This window comes from Lepisma saccharinum, chromosome 14, assembly GCF_977018435.1.
Source record: "Lepisma saccharinum chromosome 14, izLepSacc3.1, whole genome shotgun sequence".
Taxonomy (NCBI): domain Eukaryota; kingdom Metazoa; phylum Arthropoda; class Insecta; order Zygentoma; family Lepismatidae; genus Lepisma; species Lepisma saccharinum.
In genome coordinates this window covers 53,703,891-53,728,705 of record NC_139242.1, presented here as the reverse complement: position 1 = coordinate 53,728,705, position 24,815 = coordinate 53,703,891, and the positions used below count along the sequence as shown (strand labels likewise).

Sequence of the window (24,815 nt, the reverse complement as noted above, 5' to 3'; positions counted from 1 at the left end):
TCATGGATAGCCCCACGAACCATTCACGGATAGCCCCATGAACCATTCACAGATAGCCCCACGAACCATTCACGGATAGCCCCACGAACCATTCATAAATAGCCTTAGAGATACTGGGCGAAAGGGGGGGTTATAGCCACCATCAACCTCACATTGAGCACGCCACTGATCCTGTGCACGTCATGTTGTCGCAAGTTCGTAATCAGAAATGATGAACAGTAGAGTCGAATTACTTTCGGAACATCTCCAGCCGACTGCTCGAGTCTGTCTAGCGGGCCTAGTGGGCGTGTAGAACCTGAGCAAGGGGCTTAGCGGTAGGTTCTGGGTTGAGATGACGTCAGCGGCTCGCTTGGTTAATTGGCCGCTTCGATAGTTGTGACTCGTACCGATGCTTCAAATGCATGACAGCCAAAGATGTTATGGAAATAATCTCCCTCTAACTCACGTTTATTTACGTTCTAGAACTGTTACACAGTTACGAAACCGCGTATTTGGAAACACTGACCGGTTGTTACGTCATGAAACGCTCGCAAATATTTGGTTCACGTAGTAGACGGACATCAAGGGAACAGCTTTCGTGCATTGGAGTGACATTAATGTCGAAAATTACATGATTTACCGGCAAAAAAATTTCAACGAGGTGAAAACAAACTTCCAAGACCTTCCTAAAGTATAAATAAACCCATTTCGGTAAGTACTTTCTCCTGTAAAATTGAAGAAATACGTTTTGGGGATACGAAAATTTTACCGACTATTTTGGTCGGGATACGACAGGATCTTCGTACGAGATCGAAATGCTTCTGACTACAACTTCAAAGAAGAAAAACCCAAGTAACTCGGAGAGGGGGAGGGATAATATCGACCTCGACATACGCATTGCCCGGCTTTCTGTCAAGAAAACCGAAAATTGCTGTCCCTCCCTTCCCTTGCTTGTAGTTTGCTAGTTTCCGATGTGTTCAATGTTTTTGCTTAATGGCAATTGGAATTCTCTTTTAGGCAGAGTGATTTGGATGGATCAACATGGAGACACTGCAGTATCTGGGGGTGCTAATGCAATGCAAATCATCATAATTAGCTGAGGAGATGCTTTCCTACTAAACAAATATGCACGCCGGGCATTCACAATTTTATCACACTGGTGGATGTAATATGCAGTGGCGTGCCCAGGATTTTCGAAAGGGAGGGGTTACGTATACTTTTTGTTGGTAGTCTGCTCTCATTTAGTCATATTTTCCTACCTTTGACGTTCTTTCTTTAAGGAATGCTGGGCCAAAGGGGGGGTTATAACCTCCACCAACCCCCCCCCCCCTTGGGCACGCCACTGGTAGCATGTAACAATTTCAGAAATGCAAAGACAATCAATTAATGTGAAAATGACGTGTAGAATTCGAGATTTTCAGAGCTTCGGGAAGTTTCGAACATTTCCCGTCCCGTCTAAAACAATTCTGTTCCACCCACCCTCCCCCATTTTACATGACAGTGCTGAGTATGTCTATGGTGCTGAGTAAAGGAACACATTTCTCTTCTGGTGACTAGAGCATCCACCAGTCTGATAAAATTGTGAATGCCCGGCGTGCATATTTGTTTAGTAAATTTACGACTTTACGTGCATGTAACCAACTGAAGAAAAATTGTAAATATTAACGTTGATAGTTACTGAAACACTATAGTTTCTTAAAATGATTAACTGGAATATTAGCTTTTTATGATAATTTTCATGGCTGAACAACCCTGACTGTTGACTTCTGCCGCTTCGAAGAACGAATTTTGGATGTCCGTCTGAAACATATGCGTGCGAGCATGTCATTTTATACGATTTGCAAGTTATTGTAGTTCAGTGATTCAAAAATACACAGAATATTGTGACGTTTAACGCCAATTTGACAAATCGTTAAGGTAATTTTCGATTATGACATTTCTGTCGTTTTGTTGTTACCGACTCCGCTAACTGTGTTTGCTGCTGGAATGTGTGTTTAGAGGCCAAGGTTATGCTGGTTTTGATTGCTTGCCGTATGACTTTATTACGTCATTAAATGCATGCCACAATGTCATGTTATGCATTTGAGGGTACTACTTTACTATACCGGAGACACCTATCAATGATTTATTTCGCAATTTTTTGCATTGCTAACTTACTATTCTGCATTGCGGAACATTTATTTAGGTGAAATAATGAATGGTACTTGTTTACTATCCTTCGGACAGATTGCGTACATAGCCCCACGAACCATTTCCGGTAAGGTTAGGTTAGGTAGGGCCGCGCATAGGTTACAATAGTTAAAAATTGGTTTCGAAAAAATATTCGTAGCCCCACACACCATTCTCGCATAGCCCCACAGGTGTCCGAAGGATAGTAAACATTTACCATAATGAATTTCTAACGAAAATACTGTCTATTTCTTACATTAACGAGTACTTACTGTTGTTGTTCCTTATTTCCCACAAACCATCCACGGGTAGCCCCAAAAACCATTGACATTAGCCCAAAAATTCACGATAGCCCCGTGAACCATCATGGGGACGAGGTATGCCTACTAGGTTAGGTTCCATTAGCACTCTTTTCGTTCAATTTAGCATATACGGACAATACGAGAGCGTATTGTGCTCTCGTGCAGAAAGCAAATGGCGGCAGCAGCAATAGCGCATCGGAAATAGATTTTCGTAGAAAACCACATATATAAACCACATACATTCGCATTCAAATGGATCAAAACTACATTCCCGAACATCAACAACGCTACAGAAAATGATTTGCGTAAGTACTTCTTCCTGTAAATTTGAAGAAATCCGTCTCCGGTATAGTAAAGTGTTACCTTTTGAGTGATAACACGAAAATTACGTCATCTACGTGTTGGGATGTTGACACCATAAATGCGTGTGGTTACGGTTCCAAATGATTACTGATTTTCCGCAAGTTTTGTAGGAGTATTAGGAAGAGCTTTAGGATACTGGAAACGATTGTGGGAGTAAGTTAGAAGCTTGGAGGAACTAATTAGTACAATTAATCGTTCACTACATATTACTAACCGTAGAAAATATGATTTGAAATGTAGCTTTGCGAGAGCAGGTGTTCTTGGTTTCCGACTCAGACATGACTTTTTGCGGATGAGAGACTCCAAAGTGATTTTGTGCTCGAGACTGCATATTACGTTAATAGGTGATTGAAGCATTTAGGGGCATTACTTTTATGCTAAGAGCTCTAAACCTCACCCACCTAACCTAACAGTGAAAGGATGTATGGATATTTTATTAAAGCTAAATCTAACCTAACAACGACATTTAGCGACGAAACGAAATACCCCTTCACACCCCATGCACATGAAGTACATGGCTGTAGCAGTCTGTATGCAAGACGACAATAAAGGAATGGCTGCTCGTAAACAAAGAATCATTAGGAATGTTTAGAAGGAATAAAATTTTTCTCCAGAAAATATGCACTAAGTATTCACTAAGACTATGAAGTATATGTTAACAGACATAATTGGAAATCCGACCATGTAACAATTGCTTATACATAACAATAAATTTGGAATTAAAGAATCAGGACTTGGGTCATGCTTTTGACAAAATTCGTTGGATTTGTATTTATCTTTGATTTTCCACTTTTTGCACCTTCAGTTAATTGCAATGATGAGGTTTGTTTTAAGTTCACTGTAAGAGTCTAGTTTACGTCCTTTTCCTAAGGAATACGTGTCATATATCGGAAAGGTTATTGTATAAGGAATTCAACAAACTAAATCCCAAGGCGAGGAAAAATTTCCTGGAGGAGAAAATCGAGAAAAACCGATGTTGTCTGGATATGCGTGATTGAACGTACTGAGGACATTTTTCGATGATGAAGCACATATTTAGGGGTGAAATGAGTGCTAATGGAACCTAACCTAACCTCGTAGGCATACCTCGTTCCCATGAATGGTTAGTAACAGAAAGTGTAAAAAGAAAAACTTACTTACCCTAAGAGATGCCGGATCGCCGGCTGTCTGCTAGCACGGTTTTGAACGATGCACTGAATTATCACTGGGGATAAACATATTTTGCACTATCTAGAAGTTTTTGGAACCTGTTCTTCTTTAACACGCACTCACATCGCGGACACAAACACGAGCATGCAGTGTTGTTAACTCCCATCGGTTACCACCAAAAGGCAAGAAGGACGTAAACTAGACTCTAGCCAAGTTCACATTTATGCAGGGGTAGGCTAATCAAGACTTGACCTACAATTTAAATGGCCCAAGTGCTGATAGTTTAATTCAAAATTAATTTTTTACATGGTTCGATTTACATTTATCTTAATGCATACTTCAGAGTCTTAGTGATTACTAGACCTCGGATTTTTATGTTCTAAAAAGTGTGCTTTTAGGTTTCTAAAGTAGGCGTGAAAAATCCTAAAATAGGTCCTAAAAATCTTAAGTTAGGCTCGAAAAATCTTGAAGTAAGTTAAAAAAAACTGAAAATTGTTCAAAGTTCCTGGAAAATGCTGATTAGTCACCAGCAATGAGAATGGGACACCTATATCCTGAAATACGCACTATCTTGCATAAAGTTATGTGTGTTGCCTAACCCTACAGCGATGGCAGAACTTACCATTGGAAATTTGCTATTAAAATCCACTGTTCGCCGTATAGTTAGGCAACAATCTTTTTCGTGTTATCCACAGTCAAACTCCGCAATTTTGTCTGTGAAGATCATCTTATATGCTGAAAATAATATTTCAACAAAAACATCATCAGTGGTGCAAACTTCAATGATGAAATGTTAGTTTGCAAGGTGTGAATGCCACAAAGCACCAAAGTGATGCTTTTGCAACACATCACAGATCAGACGACTTTGGATTGTACAGGTAACAGTGGCACCAAACATTTTGCTTTGTTTAGAGTTTTGAAAAACCACCATGGACTTGGAGGAAGGGAAATCGACAGAAAGTAAGTTTCAAACACGTTCGTCATTGAATTTTTTCCTGACCAAACAAAGCAAATACCTCGTTGTGACGTAAAAACCTTTGAAAATATATAAAAACCTAAAAAGAGGCTTGATTTAGGTGCATAAACCTAAAATAGGTTCTTGTAGGCATTATAAAGCTTCATCAGTTGTTACGTTTTTTAACAAAACCCTGACATTACTTATTATTTCCTCCATACCTGTAAAGGAAAAAAAATAGGTTAAAATCCTAAAATCCGAGGTCTAGTGATTACTTATTCGTGTTTTTTTTAGAACGATTTTTTACTTCTGTGTGATTCTTTGTTTGCGAGCAGCCATTTATTTACTGTCACCTTGGATACGGACTTCTGCTGCCAACTACTTTAGTGCATGAGATGTGAAGAGGTATTACGATGCTAAATGCTTTTGTTATTAGGTCAGGCGGGACAGTTTTAGGGCTCTTGGCATTGATGAAACCACCCCTAAATGCTTTCGTTGTTAGATGTATCAGATGTAGGGCTCTTGACATTAAAATAATGTCGCTAAATGCTTCCAACCCCTGATCGCATAACATCTGGTCTTTGCATGAAAATCTATTAGAACTTTGTGTTTGAGATGCTACAATCACCTGTTAATGTAATATCTGGTCTCGAGAACAAAATCTCCTTTGACCCTCACATGAAAATCTGCAAAAACTCTTATCTGAGTCAACCGGAAGCCAAGAACACCTTCTCGTGCAATCTACATTTGAAATCATAATTTCACAGTAACTAATATTTAGTGAACTTTTAACTGTGCTAGTTAGTATCTCCAAGCTTCAAACATACTCCCACAATCGTTTCCAGTATTCTAAAGCACTTCCTAATATTCGTAAAAAAATTGAGGAAAATCATAAATCATTTAGCACCCTGTATATAATTTGATTCAGATGTCTTACATACAGTAACTGTGAAGTCTTGAAAAAATACATACATTTTCAGTTTTAATATAGTATTTTCCATTGCAACATTTATGCTATTCCTAATTTTTATAAAAAGGCTGCATTGTTTTGTTTGGGTAGGGGAGGGAGTCATTTAAAGTGTATAAAGACGTCTTTGGTCAAAATACTTTAAAATATAATTAGAGCTTGGAATTGTCCGTAAATGCCTAATTCGTTCCATGAGCTGATTCTTAGGTTTTCAGTACAGAAGTACAGTACAATCATTATACAGGGTGTTTCCAGGCTGAAAGATACAAACTTTCAGGGATGATGGAGAAGAGCAGATGCATCAATTTGAGATAAGGAACCCTGGTCCGGAAACGACTTAGTCGACATTGTTTGAATGACCCTGGGGTTGTTCCAATGGGTAGGGCTATGCCAGAACTTTGTGCGACTGTCATGCCTGCAGCAAAGCTGGGGGACGCTACTTTGAACAACTGTTGTGAATGTAGCAGCTTGTGAAACTTATGCAGGTAATAAAAGTATTACATCTTCATATACTGATTTTTGCTTATAACTTTCGACTAAGTTGTTTCCGGACCAGGGTTCCTTATCTCAAGTTGATACATGTGCCCTTCTCCATCATCCCTGAAAGTTTGTATCATCAGCCCAGAAACACCCTGTATGTAATTTATGTTATGCTTAAAATTACTGTGAATCCTGTTTCAATTAGTACTGCCTGTAAGTGCCTTTCTTTTTCTCCTCATGGTGAGTTTTTCTCACAGACAAATTAAGGGGTTGTGGAGATAAAGGATGTTCAGTTTGAGAATAGCCTATATTTTTAAATGCAAGTGAATGTTACATTACACCTCTGAAAAATTTTCTTTCTTTTAATATATACCTTAGTAGTTTCTGTGTAAAGTTGGGAGAATTTTTGTGAATATAAAAGTATTACATGACTACAGAGTAGCTGAGATCAGTATAACTGTTTTTTTGAAAAGGTGAGATCAGATCAATATTATGTATGAAGGTTATAACAGTGTACAAGGATGGTTCTCTAGACCCATACATTTTTCTAATATTTCCAAATTTTCAAACCCACGTAGGTTTTACTTTGTTTTAACGTTCGTGCATGTAATCATTTTGCCAGATGCGTTTGAAAATTTGGAAATATTCAGAATGTTCATATGTAGCATGATGGACATTTTTATGATGCTAACAACACATGGCATAAGATTTTTACCTTTGTCATGAAACTGAAATTGTCTTTGTTGACACTGCAGTAGTTGCACGGTTCACAGTAGTGATCCACTCGTATATTGGTACTACTTTACTATACCGGAGACACCTATCAATGATTTATTTCGCAATTTTTTACATTGTTAACGTACTATTCAGCATTGCGGAACATTTCTTTAGGTGAAATAATGAATTTCTAACGAAAACAATGTCTATTTCTTACAATAACGAGTACTTACTGTTGTTCCTTATTTCCCACAAACCTTCCACGGGCAGCCCAAAAATTCACGATAGCCCCACGAACCATCACGCGGACGAGGTATGCCTATTAGGTTAGGTTAGGCCTGTTAGGGTAGGTTCCATTAGAACTCCTTTCGTTCAATTTAGCATATACGGACAATACGGGAGCGTATTGTGCTCTCGTGCAGAAAGCAAATGGCAGCAGAAGCAATAGCGCGTCGGAAATAGATTTTCGTAGAAAACCACATGCATTCGCATTAAAATGGATTGAAACTACATTCCCGAACATCAACAACGCTACAGAACATGATTTGCGTAAGTACTTTCTCCTGTAAATTTGAAGAAATCCGTCTCCGGTATAGTAAAGTGTTACCCGTATATTTATATGTGTTACTGCAGTTTGACTACACTCTTGACCTTGGCTCACAGGTCCAGGAACAGTCCAGGTACTCTGTTCGTTCAGCTGTTATTCGAAGTATATCCATTGTTGACTTGTTATTAGAGCACAATAGTGATCCACGCAACCATTGAAGGGAGTGTTTTCGGATACGTAATATTTCTGTATATATAACATGTTGGTGATTTTTTTGGGAAAAATTAATAACAATGTAAACTTCTAAGATATGTTTTTTCCACGCAACGCTTCAGTGGTAAGGAAACAGCAAATTTTGGATGAGACATGTTCAGTTTTCCGCTTTGCATTATTCACAGTATTAGAAGTTCATGCTTATTTTGGTAGTTTTTAGTCTTAATATCACAGTTCTTATCAGTATAGGATAGGTTGGGGTAATTTGGGTATAAGTGTTATTTATTTTAATATATTTAATACTAAATTGAGTATCAATGGCAATTTCATATATTGTTTGTGAAAGTATTTTGTATGATATTAAGTGAAAAATTTCAGTTGGCAACACTGATGTCTACAGAAAAAAAAAATATATAAACAAGTTTTAGTCAAAATTTTGATGAGCTGATTCGCTATTTTTAACAGTTTGCAGTTCACAAAAACCAATCGAACAGCTCCCAAATTAAGGTATTTGTACATTATATAATTCAGGAACATATTTTTAAAAAAAAGTTTATTGATGTATCAAAAAGGGTTTTTAAATATATTACAATTAACACATTCGGGTCTGGCCTCATAATACAGCATTTGTACCTCTGGTCTGCAGTTTTTGGTTGTTTTTAAAAAAAATCGTAGAAAAGATAATTTTAATTTGTTTTTATTTACCACACATTTCTTAAACCTACAAAACTTCCTCTTTTCAATGAACAAAAATTTGTTAAATTTTATTTTCATTTTCAGACATTTTTGAATATTTTTTCAGCAATGTTTTGTGAAAAAAGAAAAAGTACAACATTGTAACAAATGTTAATATAGAGATTTTTAAGTTCGTAATCTGGAAATTTTAATAATTAACTACATAAACTATCAATACATCTTTTGAATCTTGCATAAGAATACTTCTTATGTGCACATAACAAATAATAATTACAAATTACAGGTAATTAGCTTTTGTATGAAAAAGTGGCTGCAGGACAGGACCAGACGATGTATCAGTTGGTTCTGCGTCATCTGTAAAAATTAAACAAATAAATAAATAAACTAAATAAATTTCAAAAAAATTCATTTGACATACACTATACAAAATAATAAATGTAGGAGAATCAAGCAAGAGGCAAGATGAATAAACCCAAAAAAATTACCTCTTCTCACTTAATTCATAAAATACTAGAGTTTGCAACACTGTTTATATTGTCAACAATTAATTATTACGAATATAACCTACCTTCCAAATCTTCAAAATCATCTGCATCATCAAAATCGTCGCTAACTTCAAAGTCTGAGGCGGAATCCTCATGCAGAATTTCCGCTATGCAGTCTGGATCTAACGACGCCATTCTAAACAATGCAACTTACATCAACCCGAACAGTCGCAGGTGCGAGATAAAAATAGCACATGAGTCACCTAGGGGTCGGAATTTCAACAAAGGGGCTTGAATGAACACGCACATGAGACGAAGTACGAACATAGCCTGTAGTTCAATAGGCAAAGCTATTGCATACCGCAGGATGGGCTATGCCCGTCGTTCGTCCACATTGACTTTAAGTGCACTGCGGGCTACGCCCATCGTGAGACCCCAATGTGTTAAGTGATGTGGGGTAATTTGGGTGCAACAATTGGTTATCTGTAAACTAACCTCAATGTTCTTTTTAGATCATGCGACGGACATGCGTATATAAAGAATATTAGAAATAATAAAGCTTATTAGAATGTAATATCATAACAGGGTCATGGGTGGCTGTAAACTACCAAAGTGAATGTGGACAGGTTGTAAAATAATACAGGGGGCAGGTCACATCCCAAGTTGCTCGGAGCAGAAATCACTACTCTGTCCAGTTTCTTATGAATTGCAAAGGAGAAGGACACTTCTATATCTTCCCAGAAAAATATCATATTGAGTGGGTGGATGAAGGAGAAATCTGTCAAGTGTTTTCTGTCCCTGATTTTAATGGGAGGTATTTTAAATTTAACAAGTAATTCTATTCTATTGCAACTTAATTTAGGCTACACATTTTATCTATTCATCTTTTCATTCATGCATTTGTTATATAATTTCATAAACAAAAATATATTCTTCGCACATTAGTATATTTTGGGTTTCCTAGGTTACTTGCATTTACCTGTGGATGGGTTAATTTGGTTATATAATGTCTTCAAAGTTAGTTTAGAATGTATGCTTCATATTATACCCACTTTCCCCCGTCCCTGGGGTAATTTGGCTATAGATAAACAAAGTATTACTATGGTAACAATAAAAGGTTAATTTTTATACAAGTGACATTAAACCAGTGGGCAAAGTCAGATTGCTAACATATATCAAGATCATAAAAAAAACATTATCATGGGTACTAACTAGAAGGCTTTAATTTTGAAAAATGCTAAATTATATACCCAAATTACCCCAACCTACCTTAATGTGTTTGTGTATATATGTACATGCATATGAACACCAGAGTTTTTATTTTCTACAGTATGTTTATTGGACAAATTTTATCATAATCTTACAGATAATTTTGAGATGACGATGGCATCAAAAGATTACCTCACTTGGGGAATAATGCAAAAGAAATCCATCAGGGAAAATATAACTCCTCATAAGATTGCTGTAGTGTTGCTGATTCGTGAGTACTGCCTAATAAAGGGCAGCGGTAAGTGTAAGTGTTACCTGTGCTTCTTTGCTACCTGCTACCTTGAAATGAGATGTCAACAATTTTATCTTCCTGAAACCGAGCAAAACTGAATTACTTTTGTTTGTACTATCCTGTAATATAACTTGATCAAAACTGGAAGAGAAATATTGTATACTAAGTACACAAACTGGGAAATGTGAGTGAATTCTGCATTAATTCTAGATTGACTACAGTAAGGAATTTTGATAGCTCTAGATGAAATTAAAAATTTGGTGTATATAAACTCTTGCCTTTGGTGTGAGTGGTCCCGGGTTCAATCCTGGTGTTAGCCTCCAGAATTTTTAGTGTTGACCTAATATTGTGAGGGAATTGAGGAGCTACTTGAAAAGATGAAATAGCAAGCTCCTGTCTAAAAACCAGAAATTGCAGCTATGGAATTTTTCACCCAATGTAAAAGGATGCTTGGCAGGCACCAATCCTCAGAGGACTGTTAAACAATGGAGTTAAGTTTTTTGATGTACTAAAGTACAAGTTTTCTTGAAACTGCAGTGTTTTTTTTTATATTTTATGCACATTATTGAGAGAGTGGTAACCCTAAAATTGGTCTCTCTGAGTGCCAATTTCGGTAAATCTGACGATTGAAGCTGTCATGGCAATGTGATACATGCAAGTGTTCTTTGGAGATCAGCCAGGTAACATGTTTATGCTGACTGTTTTTGTGCTTGATGATAAGAGCAATGTATATCTGGGTGTCTACCAATCAAGAAAATGTAAATAAATCAACAGGTAGGTCAAGAAGTCAATAAAAAGTCAATAAATTATACTTGTGGTCAAGAATTGCTAACAGAATGACTTAATTTATTGATTCACTTATTTTACTTCACTTTTCTGTCCCTTTAACTAATCACGAAGATGAGGATGAATGGTGGTAAGATAAGATGGATGAAGGGACAATCACAAATACATAGGGATAGGGACAACAACACTAGCCCCATGTAAGTTTATACTGGCTGAGAGTCCGGATGCCAGAGACTTACAAGTCTGCTAAATGCAGTCCAAGATTCATTAGTAGATAAAGCAAGTGTAATTCTCTTATTAAATACAGCTTCAGTTTTAATCTTATCTGGTCTTTTGATAGGGTTTTTTCATTAAATAAATATTTATTTTCTTAATTGCTAATTACTAACTTTACATTTGGGGTTGTATAAATAAATGTTAAGAAAAATTAAAAAAAGGTCAAGAATGGACATTTCCACTATGACATGAAAAAATGTTTTAAATCCATTCATATTGCGGATAATGACACAAAAATGAGATATTTCGGCGATATTTGCTTTCGTCCTCGAGAAACACGCCTTCAAACACTGCTGAAATTCACGTCATCACTTAGAAATGCATGCAGGCCTTCTGCTCGTCCTGTCAACTTAGCATGGGCCATGAAACAACAGCAAAAAATAATTTGGTACTGTGTAAAACAAGTACCTTATAACTTCCAGTGCAAAAATGCATGCTCCATTTCTTGGAGATGAATTATGTCCTAACAGTATAGCAGTATTTACTATAATTCACCCACTTGGTAGAGGGTTGCACACATTGGCTTTCCGTGGGCTACCCCCAGTACACTGAACGCTCGAAGAGCAGACGACAAATGAGCTCTAAATAATGATGTATTAATGTGGTGGGCCATGTTTTGAGCGCAAAGCTAGCCTTGCAACTTTGGAAGTCTCTTTTTTGCCTTAAACTGAATTCAGAGAAACGCGAGAACTTGAATTCCTGTAAAAAGAAAAATAATGAGTGGAAATGTCCATTTTGGTAGACACACTGTATATTCTCGAAACACACTAAATAAATGGTCTACCAAAAATACTGGTTGTTCAGTCAATCTGTATAACAGTCCTTCCATTCAGACTGCCAACGTTTTGCTTGTAGAGATGCTCTTCAAGTGTATGTTTAAAATCAATGAGTTCACTTAAATCTTTACATTAATTTTCTCTTATGAAGCGTGGATATTATGGAGCATGTTCTTTCATTAAAAAAATAATGATAGGTCTTACTAAGATTGGGACAAAAATAAAAACTCTTATACCACATGCCGGCAAAAACGAGCACCGCACAAAACAAATAGATGACACAATAAGGAACATGTTGAAAATATGTCTGAACTTTTGGCTCCATATTGGAGTCATCCACATATTGTCCATATTCTGGAACTTGCGGTGATGTAAAGAAAGTAAAGTGCTCCCTTGTGCTTTGCACCACACCATGAAGTCGTATAGGGGGTGTGGAGTTAGGGCCTACACTTTCTTGATCACAGCCGAAGGTGGGGGTGATGTGATCAGCACCATGCCCCTGGCTGCCTTTACCCCCCTGTGTTTCCTCCAGGTACCCACTTTATATGGCGCTGGGTGGGCACCGGAACTGCTAGAACAGGTGGAAAAAATCCCGATTCTCCCCCGCCGGGGATCGAACCCGGGTCTCCCGCATGGTAGTCAGACACCCAAATGGCTAAGCTACCGCCGCTTACATCTTGCGGTGATGTGAGATACAAAATAAAAATTTCAATTTGGATTCATTAAAAGTTGAGTAATACAGTGTTTATGGTATACTCACGTTTTATTGGTTCTTATCCCACTCTAACTGGCACAATTAGCCCATGTTAAATGGCATTGAATTAAAATGAGAGAAGTGTGCATTTCTTATGGTGATTTATGTCTTCCATAAGCCATGAGAGTGATCCCAGTGTTATTCTTGCAGCTGCTCAATCTGAACACATGAGTGAGTTTGAAGAAAGAACATCATCACCCAGTATAGAGCCTCGTCATAGGAGGGACTTCTGCATGTTGATGTTGAAACTAATTCAGGTGAGGCCTACATCCAGCTTCATGTTAAAACAACTTTACATGACAATTTTCGATTGTTTATGAGTTTCATTTGTTGCTTTTTTTGCATTTAGTATAAGATTTCTGGTAGATTTTTGCATAACTCAGCTTTAGGATTTCTCATTTCTTTCATGCATCTCTGAAATCAGCTTTCTCAGCAATTTAGTGCATTGTTTTATTCAGTGCTTGAAGTGAAAAATTTTAGGTGTGAAGATATTTGCTTTGAGTAACATCATTTCCCCACATCTCCCTCCACTTAGAACAGTGTTCATCGCCATTAGTCAAAAGCGACAGAAAAGCAATGTAATATACCCACATTCATTCATTTGGAGTAGTGGTTTTATTGTTTTCAGCATTTTACTGTGAATTTTATTTAGTGAAATTGTATCTAATGTAAGTACAATTTCAGTAGTACTTGGCATATGGTAGTTTGTGTTTCAAATTGCTTATTTCTGTTCCAGTGCACAGTTGTACTCCGCGTGATGTCATTCACATGCACCATATTTTTGTTATTTCTCTTGCTAAGACAAAACCTATTGGATCCATGGTCATATCAGGGGTGACTCTTCCATGTAGACACCCAATTGTCAACCTCATTTCCACATAGTACACCCTGGATTGTATTTTGCAGACTAACGAGGCTCTGGTGTTTGGGCCTACAGCCAGTATAATCTTCGTAGTACTGTGTGTTGTCCTGTCTTTTGTCCTTGTGTGTGCTGAGTGCCCCTTTACAGCCTCAGCTTTTAACGTCAGAATATTTTAGTCTCCAACATTACAGTTATATTTTCGATAATGTAAGGGGCTGGACTCGTGTCATGGGATGGGTGCAAAATAGCCTAAGTGCTGATGTACCCAAAAAAAATTTAATTCAATCAATGAACCATGGTCCTATCAAGGAAGCAAATGGATTTTTCAGATCCATGAAATGTTCTCCATTGTATATGGGGTCAGATAATTATTGCTAAACTTTATATTTATTGGCACTGGTAACATAAATGAAATAGAAACTGACACCTCCTGAACCAAATTTGCTCCCCACTGTCAATTTTGTTTCAAGTGCTTGGGCTTCACTTCAACAAAACACTGTTGTCCATTAACTGTAACAAAATTCACTTAATGATACAAAATTGTCCTGCAAAGAAGTTAAAAAATGCATATAGTGGTTCAGATCCCACTTTAAACTGAAGGTCCAGTCCTGATTAGCCTATCTGTCCATAAAAGTGGACTTAAAAACCTAAACTTAGGAAAACATTAAAACAAATGTTATTAAACACACAATCTACTTTTGTTACCTAATTTTCACACAGAAGAAATACATTTCTGCTTTTTGTATAGTTATCTGATCTTGAGAAAAATTATTGATGTTTTAATTTATACCAATATACCATATTTCAAATGAAATTTAATCATACTTATGTTTGTTCAGATCATTTTTTAAGCTATCAAGTTTCACAGTATCAGGTGTACTATCTTTCATTATAAGTCTGTATTGTCTTTTTTGCACCCACAGTGTCCTGATATGGAGCTTCATGAACTGCAAGAACTACTGACATCAGAAAAATACAAAATACTTCCTGCGTGCATTGTGCAGTTCAATACAAAGTTGGAAGAGGTGTACCAGGAAGGTGTGGCTGGTCTTTTGGATCTTATTCAGAGTTTGTCGCAGCTCATGGAACCATCACACATTACACACATTATTAAGAAGACCAGTACTTTAGGTAGGATTTGCCTTAAACTGTGTGTTAATGTCTGCAAAACCTTTATGTTACAGCATAAAAGACTAAACATCTTAAAAGGGTATATAAAGTAGTGATGTAATACAATGAAACCTCGATTTTACATTTTTCTGGGGACCAAGGTAAAACACTTAAACTTGTGGTGGAGTGAAGAAGACATCAGGTCCAAATTATGGGTAAGGCATGGATGTTCCATTGTATTAACCATTTCATCAGTTCATTATCCTCACCATTGTAATTTACCCATGAGGTACAGCGGTTATCACGGTCGAGTTGTCCGTGAAGCGAAGGCTAGGATGCAGAGCAGTAAGAGTGCATCTGCTGGCAAACTGGATGCAACGTCCCCGTAACTGGAACCACTAGCTATGTAATGAAATAAGCTCGTACAATTACATTGACAGTTAACGATTAAAATGAGCACGTACTGAGCCCCAGTAGCTCAGTCCTTAGGGCATCTGACTTCCATGCGAGAGACCTGTGTTAGATCCCTGGTGGGGGAGAACTGGGATTTTTTCCACCTGTTCAAGCAGCTCCGGTGCCCACCCAGCATCGTATAAAGTGGGTACCTGGAGGGCACTGGGGGGAAAAGGCAGCCAGGGGCATGGTGCTGATCACATCACATCACCCTCACCTTCGGCCGTGATCAAGAAAGTGTGGGCACACCTTCTATACATTTTCATGGCGTGGTGCTAAGCACAGACGAGCACTTTACTTTATTTATTTATGTATCTTGTTACAAAAGTTGTTGGAAATGTCCTCCTGCTTCAAACAAATTTATGGCAATTTTTCTGTAAATTTTAACTAACATGTATAAGTTCCTCTTTTGAAATTGCCTCAATTTTCTCCTGATGTTTTATTTCAATTCTTCTAATGTATGGCTTCAGTTTTTAAAGTTTGGTAGCTCACCACGCAGATGCCATAAAAATGTCCTGTTTATTGTGCAAGGCACCGGAGGAATTTTTTAGGAGTATATTACAAACCAATCGTGCTCCAACGTCATGTAGTTTCTCCTCAGTAAGCACATGCCATTTCACCCTTTGCTTGTTATCAAGAACAAACCCTGTTTACCTAAATTTGTTCACAAGTTTACGAACACTGTCTCAAAATGCTTTCTAACTTCTCTACAGGAATTTGTAATGATGTAAGAATTGTGCATAAAAATTTGTATTTTAAAATTTTATGTATGGCATGACATTATTAGACTGCAGAAAAGCATCAGTAATACATAAACTAAAACAAAACAATCTAAAACACTTATTAACAACATAAGACTTCACAAACACGCAAACTGAGCACCAGCTATGTGGCAGTGCCAAGGTTAGCGTACAGCTGTGGGTCTAAATGCCAGCAGATGTGCTTTCACTGCCCAGTGCTAGCTGCTGCTCCAAAGCCAACTTGACCATGAAAGGCACTGTAGAAATAGACATGCTTTTTATTTCCTTTGCTTGATTGGAGTGGGAAGGATGTATTGTGGTAGTGAGGGAGTTACTGCCATGCCTCCCACACCACTTCTAATGGAGAAGAGAGGGAAAAAGTTAACTTGAGGGGAGATATAATGTGAGCATTGCAAACTCTCAAGGAAGAAATTCAAGAACACACAAGGTAAGAATTTTCATTATTACATAGGAATTAAAATAAGCCTGTAGTGTTTGTTTGTGTGTCCTTGTTTCAAACACATGTACGGTAATATTTATCCAGTGTGTGATATCTTGCATCATTTCGCCATGCATAGAAAAAAGACCCTACTTTTAGACTTTTGGTGTTTATCAAGTACATACTTTTTCTTGTTTGTTCTACGTTATCTTTGCTTTCAATTATGTACAGGTTATCCCCCTCCAGAGCCTAGCAAATCCTGTAACTGGTGTGCTGCTGAACTTGTAACCTTCACTGGTGATCTTTGTTGATGAACCTTGCAATCAACTTATCTAGCATGACTAGGTCTGAGTATGAGAGGGAATATTCTCAGAGTTCTGGATCTCAGACTGAAGTTCTTGAAAAATAAACTTATTTTAGTACAAAATTTATGTACGTAATGAGATATTACACAACAAAAGAGAAACCAGTTGTGCTCATATATATACGCTGACATATGTGTATATGAACATATGCCCTGTATTGTATTTGATACAATTTTATGTTACAGCACAAAATAGGATAGATGCAAACCAGCTTTAACATGAAGAATGGCGCACCATTTGAACATCAACTCCATCGTTGTGTACTTTGCCAATAAACTTTCTCTTTGTAATCACAGGGTCCTCAATTTGATTTGAGTGAGAAAATATTCCAATAGTACAAATTCCAGTTTAAGACGTAGCTCTAATACCAATTGACTTATCAGTAGCAGAAAGTGGACTAGTTATAAACTAAGCAGAAATACAGCATTTATAATTACAATTTTTTGTTATTTTAGGTCTGTATTTGCGATGCATAATAGTATTCTTTGACAAGTTATCGTTCTCCCAAGTTGTAAAGGTGTACCAGGCTTTTAAGTTCTACTATGACAATGGGAAAGCCAGGAAAGGTTCATGCATCAAGCGCGAATCTCATCCTGCAGGAAAAGATGTGGAGATGTCTTTGATCAGTGAGGAAGGGTCCAGCATTGACAAAGAGCCTCTAGATACCTCATTCAATAAAGTGTAAGTGCTGTAACTTATTTAGTGACTTCATTGTTTTCTTCTTGTTGTTTATTTTCAAGTCCATGTTAAGTTCAGGCCAATTGGGACTGGGCCTACTGTTTGAAGTGGGATTCAAATCACTGTGTAATGTGCCTCAAACCCAGTACTTCTATATTACAAGACACTACCAGGCAAAATTCCACCACATGCAGTCTCTATTTCAAAGTAAAACCCATTGCAGTGACCTGATTAGATAAAGTTCATATCCCCAATGAACATTTCAATTTTCATATCAGATCAGTAGAATATTAATTATCACTACATTTTATAGCATTACTTATTGGTATCAGCAATAATTTCATTTCAGTCCGTCCCCACTTCTTAGGAAGGGATCCAAGGACAATAGGGCCTTCAGGTATAGAACATTGAAACACCCTTAAATTCATATATAGGAAACATCCGTATTGTTTTACTGTAATTTACAAGAGTTGGATAAAAAGTAGCTGCAATACTGCTGTCCCATGACAGTCGAGAGTCAGATGGCCATAGGGTTCGTGGAACTGATAGTGAAGTGTGAGACGAGATAGTGCAGCAAGTGGTGATGGTTGTATGAGGTTTGGTTGCATTGTGTGATGCCTTTAAATGCAAGTGTCCTAATGGCATTCTTATGAACCTGGAAAAACACTCCTGGATAAGGAAATGAAGTTGCATAAGTGCACAAGATTGTTGTCGAGGACTGCATGAAGCATGTGGCGCAGCATTGCCGTATTGTACAAAGGCACGATGGGTCAAACTCTTCTGTGAATGCTTGACTGCTGTTCATGATAGGTCCCGTTCAGAACAACTCCCTTGTTGACAAAAAAAAATTCAGTTCTTTGCTCTTCTGCTGGATGTTGATTGCTGATCTTCTACCTGTGACTCAGCCATCAAACTAGACATATGCTATAAAACCATGCCTCACATTCTCCACACCATTCTTGGATACTGCAAAATGCAGCATGTTGGATACCCCAATGAAACTATGGAAGTGCAATGATACCATTATGAAGTTGCACAGGACTTGCTGAGCCAGAGGGAAGGGGAAGACTTCCTTGGAAAGGACAAAACCTACAGTCTTTCATGTGAACTATGCTTGATTAACCAATCACATGAATGGAATCATGCCTGCTCTCCTCGTCCAAAGAAAGTGCATCCTGCACTTTGTGGCATATGACATCCATGGGAGTCATACTACACCATGCTGTACCTCAATGGCTGTAAATGCTGCATACTCCTGCAATTTTTTGGAACACCACCTTCAAAGAGGTGATACTTGGAAATGAATCCCATCATGTTCCATGACAATGCAAGGAGTCTCACTGCAAATGCTGTGTCTACTCTCTTTCACTAACAATGGGAGGTACTGGAACATCTGCCATACTCACCTGATATGACTGTGTACAATTACTCTCTCTTCACCAGAATGAAGAAACCACTTCAAGGGATGTGATTGTCCATGCCATAAGGCAGTAGTTCCTGAAGTGTGTGCCGCTGTGCACTAGGGTGCCATGGCTGGCTTACAGGGGTGCTGCGAGATGTTCCAATATTTTCCCTGAAATGATATGATTGTTCCAAATATGTGCTTATTTTAACTTAAGGCATGCAACCTAACCACAGTAACTGAGCGTTGCAAGTGTTAGGTAGGCCTACTTTCTGACTTGGGTGCTGCAGGGTGTTCACTTCGGGACAGGCCCGTAGCCAGGCAGAGGCCAGTGGGGGGGGCTCAGCCCCCTCTGGCACTGGGGTCAGCCCCCTTGACATTTGGTAAAACTATTTTTTGTAATTTGTTTGCAGTGAAAAGTGAAAATGTAGACAACAGAAATTATTTTTCTCACAACTTTGGTGAAGGATAAATTCAGGGAGCATGAACAGCAGCTATTACATTCGTTCATCTTATTTATAAGAAGTCTTAAGTAGCTGCAAGTATTTAGGAGATTCTCTTCTCTAGACTTCAGAAAGTTTATTCACAGGGCAGCTTCTTTATCTGTACCTTCGGGGTGCAAGGGGTGATTCTTCCACGTAATACACCCAATTGTCAACCTCACTTCCACATAGTACACCCTGGACTGCTTTTGGCAGACTAACGAGTTTCTGGCGACTGACCCTATGACCAGTATAATTCTGTATGTTGTCCTGTTTGTTGTCCATTTGTGTGCTGAGTGCCCCTTTACAGCCTCACCTTTTAACCGAAGTAAGAATATTTTAAGATTTTCGTTATACGGCACTATAGTTTTGTTATGTGTTATGGTAAGGGGCTGGACACCGCATAATGTGACGGGTGCAAAATAGCCTCAGTGCTGACGCACCCAAAATTTTAAATTTCAAATTCAATCAAATTATCTGTACCTTCATTAACCCTGTTGAGACTTCCCATTTATACAGAAATCCGTGACTTTGATGTCATTATGCAAATTCCCTCGCGCATCTGTGTCAAAGGTTAACAGCTCCCAAGTTTTGGGAATGAAGGGGAGATTTATTGTTTCGGCCAGGGAGTGGAATATACGATAGGCACTATGATTGGATATGTGAATCTTTTCTTGTGAAATATAAATATCTGTATCATCAAACGTAGTATGGAGTGTGTAGTAAGGGATGATTTCAGCAGCAGCCAATTAACACCTTAAGTGATATTTTAAAATATACAGAAAAATGTAGTATTTGTGTGATATTTCTAAACTTTATGTAACTTAATGACCCCCCTCTCCCCCTACACATAATTTACCTTCATTTAACACTGTTAAACTTTTGAAAAATGGACTTGATATACAAAGCCCCCCCTGATAACCCGTGAGCCCCCCCCCCCTCTAGATCAATTCTGGCTACGGGCCTGCTTCGGGACATCAACAGAGATGGATGCACTGATGGTGTGTGATACCTTCCAGAACTGTTACAAGAGGTGGTATACATTGAAGAAATGTAAGTGGTTTTCCCCATGATAATAAAGCCATTTCACAATTATAGAAGTGTTTCCATTACTTATGATCCAGCCCTCTTATTTTTCCACGAAGCATGGTTTAATCATCAGCCATTGGTGTGTAAGTGTTTGTGCACATTAATTCATGTTTTCTCTTTATTGTAGTGGTTATCGTGACATTGACTGTGGACGATGGTCAAGAAGACAGGCTGAACTTTTCATTGCCCAGCAAGCATCACTAATGCAAATCAATGAGAGTTCAGCCCTGCCAGCCCCTCAGTTACAAGAGCATATACGAGATCTCCTGAGAGCTAATCCTGAGTTTGCCGAAGCTGTGAGTACTGCTAATAATTCAGTGTAAGGGAAAACTCTCCATACAAACATATTTGTATTGGGAATTAGCTCTTCGTCTTCTTCTTCTTCAGGTAACATGTGCATATGTCTCTAACTAAACAGAACATATTTACATCATTTTACTGGCAGGGTTGGAAACCATGTTTGAACACATTTTGTGACATCAAAGCTTGTGTGTAAGCTTTCGTTATCTGAAAAAATGGGGGGAGCTAATTTTCAATAAAGAATTGCATGGAGACTTTTGCCTCACCATGCAGTTCTAGTAGCTTTTGCAATCAGCCTAAAGCAAACAAACAAACAAAAGGGTTGATTGTGGCTTGAAAATGGTTATAATTGTGTAAGTTGAAAGCTGAACTGATTTTGTGTGCATAGTAAATCGTGAACTTTTTTGTAAATTTCACTTCTTTTTACACATGTGAAAAAAAAAACATGAAAATTTGGCATTTACTTACTGCTGCACAAGTATTAAGTTATTCAGTAATATTCTTGGGTATTTACTTGAAAATTTCTGCATTTGTTGGTATAGTTTCTTGCATAACAGTTGGGCTGAAACGTTCGTAGGCTAACATAGTAAAAAATATTTTTTTGACAAAATTCGATTTTATTATTCAATATAGTTGCCTTCGAGGGCGATACAACAATTATAGGGGTCATACAATTTTTCGATGCCATTTTTATAGTACGATTTCTCTTTAGCCTCAATATAGGCCTCAGTTTCGGCGATTACCTCTTCATCAGTGCTAAATTTCTTTCCAGCGAGCATTCTTTTAAGGTCTGCAAACAGGAAAATGTCACTGGGGGCCAGATCTGGAGAATATGGTGGATGGGGAAGCAATTTTATTACGGTTGAATATCGCTAAACATTGCTCCGAATCATCAAAACGTTGTTGCTTTTGATCGATTGTGAGCACGCGCGGCACCCATTTTGCACACAGCTTTCACATGTTCAAATATTCATGCACAATATGTCCAACACGTTCCTTTGATATTTTTAAAGTCTCAGCTATCTCAATCAACTTCACTTTACGATCATTTAAAATTATTTTGTGGACTTTTTTGATGTTTTCGTCGGTAACAGCCTCTTTGGGGTGTCCACTGCATTCATCGTCTTCGATGCTCATTTCGCCTCGTTTAAATTTAGCAAACCACTTCTCAACGGTTGATTTTCCTGGTGCAGAGTCCGAATAATGTTTATCAAGCCAAGCCTTGGCTTCAACAGTATTTTTTTTTCGCCAAAAAGCAATGCTTTATTAACACACAAAATTCTTTTTTATCCATTTTTTCACAATAACAAAAGCTGCTTCACTCACAATGCTATATCTCAGGGACTAATTATCCGGCAGCTGTGAAATTTATACACGTATCTTTTGAAGGTTAGTACTAAGTAAAAATCACATGGATTTAATTCTAGTAACGCCATCTATGAGTCAGCCTACGAACTTTTCAGCCCAACTGTTACATGTTTATTTCCATTCCTGAAAGTTTCTCACTTGATACTTTACAATAAAAAAGGTGTTTGATAATCAAATTTAAGATTTTTCAGTCTACTAACTTGCCTTTTTCATAGCCATTATTGAAGAGACAAATATTTCCCAAATAATTGTGAGAAATTCTGTCATTCAGGTTCTGTAGAATAATAATTAGAATATTATTGAGAATAACTAAGGATGGAAAACTTTTATAATTTTTAATGTGAGTATAGCTTGTTTTTTTAAAAGCATGAAATCTTGGGAAAAACATTGAAAGGTGAGAAATATGACACCTCATTTTTTCACATAACACTGAAAAATTCAGGCCTCTAGTTAAAACTGATAATATCATATGCCACTTTAATCTTAATACGAATGATACCAATTTAAAAAATATTCTGTCCGAGTGCAAAAAATAACTGAAATTATATAAAAAAAGAACATGGAGTTATAAGAACACCAAAGTAATGCCTGAACTTGTAATTTTATTCCTCCTGAACTCAACAAATTTAACAATAGTTTTGAATATATGAATTATTAACACATACTTTATTAAAATAATAAGACCATAAGTAAGTAAAGATTTTATAATCTCAAATTATGTTTGGTGTGTAAGAGGTGGCACTTTGTGAAGAAAACATTCAAATCTCAACCGCTCTTCAATGTAGTACATCTTGGACTCGCAGCCAGTGTAATCCTATGTGGAGTTTGAGTTGTGTTGTGTCCTGGCCATGTGTGTTTGTGATTGTCCTTTCATATTATCACTATTCAGCCTTATCTTTGCGGAAAATCAGAGTAAAATAAGGCAATTCAATCAATAAAATTATATTTTTGACTTACCACATAATTACTTTTGTATATTGAAAGTGTGTATTTTAATTTTTTTTCTCAGCATTACCTAAGCTACCTAAATTGTTTACGGGTTAAGGAGTTCTGTGGGGCACTGCACAGTTTGTACCATTGTTTTGACAGAAGCACATTGACCACAGACAGCAAAAGCAGTAGCCAAGAGGAGAAGTCAAAAGGATTCAGATATGCTGCCCTTAACCTTGCTGTACTTCATGCTCAATTTGGACACAAGTAAGACTTACTGTTTTTTTTTTTAATTTAATTTAAAATAGGTGTATGTAATCATAATGAAAAATTAATACAGTTTGTACAGCAAGAACTCGTTAATTTTAATGAGAAAAGAAAAGAAAGTTTGAAGGCACAGTATTGATGTCAATGTGGCTCTGGGTCAGAAATCAAACCAGATCCTTTAACCACAATATAATATTCTTGAATGTCTTCTGATACTCAGTGGAACTTTGATTTTACTTTTCCTCCCTTTATATACAGGGTGTATCATAAGTAACGGTGCAAACTGAGACAGTTGAAAGTACATGATAATAGAAACAAAAAAGTCTCAGTAAACATGGGTCTGCAAACGAGCCGTTTTCGAGATAATTGCGAATGTGTGGTTAGAAGCTGTCACTGATTGCATTTTGTAAACACCGAGTGCTGTATTCCTTGCGTGTTCCAAGGTTTGCTCTTTGTTGACAAAACAGATCATTTCCGAGAGGTGGCGTTGTAACCAAACAGGATGGATAAAATCAGTACAGAGTATTGTACATGCTTGTGACCAATTCCGAAATGAACTGGCGGTGTTCGAAAGAATTCGAAACTCAATGCGGAATCGCATACGGTATTGCATACAGATGCAAGGATGACTCTTTGAACACCTCCTTTAACCTTTAGTATGCTGCGCGGGTCTGACGAAAGTAAGCCCAGTGTCGCCGAGGCTTTTTAGCGTGAAATTTAAATTTGTATACTTAATGGAGAAAAATCGTAATAACTCTGGCACTATTGGACCAATCTATTTCGGATAACTTTTGTTTTGCAGCTAGAACATCAGCGCATGCAATCTTGTAAAAATTAGAAACCCCAACCACGGGGGGTTTACGGGCGGGGGTCGCATCCCCCGAATGTCAATGAAAAAAACATAAAAATGTGGAGTTTGCCCCCTCTTCTCCAGTTATTTTGGGAAGAAAACCCGAACTTTTGCCTTTTTTTCAACTAATGGACCTTTCACAACAGAATGAAACTTGTTTCATGTTTGTGGGTACAATAAAATTTAAATAATGGGCCAAAATGTAAATCTCTGTTTTTTTACAAAAAATAGCCAATTTGCATATTACTCATAAAATTGTTATCACTCGGACACTATGGGACCACACTACTTCGGATAACTTTTGTTTTGCAGCTAGAACATCAGCGCATGCAACCGTGTAAAATTTGGAAGCCCCAACCACAGGG

The 24,815-nt window shown here is 37.5% G+C and overlaps 1 protein-coding gene across 6 annotated transcripts in view; it reads left to right on the top strand.

The window, feature by feature from the left end:
- Positions 1-1,602: 1,602 nt before the first annotated feature.
- ida (anaphase promoting complex subunit 5 ida) overlaps positions 1,603-24,815 on the top strand; it is a 45,119-nt gene continuing 21,906 nt past the window's right edge. Inside the window, exons 1-7 of one of the 6 annotated variants that reach the window (XM_083135613.1) lie at positions 1,603-1,633; positions 10,389-10,535; positions 13,266-13,372; positions 14,901-15,108; positions 17,540-17,765; positions 20,863-21,031; positions 23,413-23,600. In XM_083135613.1, coding sequence (XP_082991739.1) covers positions 10,400-10,535; positions 13,266-13,372; positions 14,901-15,108; positions 17,540-17,765; positions 20,863-21,031; positions 23,413-23,600 — 1,034 coding nt within the window. In that variant the 5' untranslated portion in view covers positions 1,603-1,633; positions 10,389-10,399. The other 5 variants (XM_083135618.1, XM_083135612.1, XM_083135616.1 and 2 more) reach the window with 5 other exon arrangements.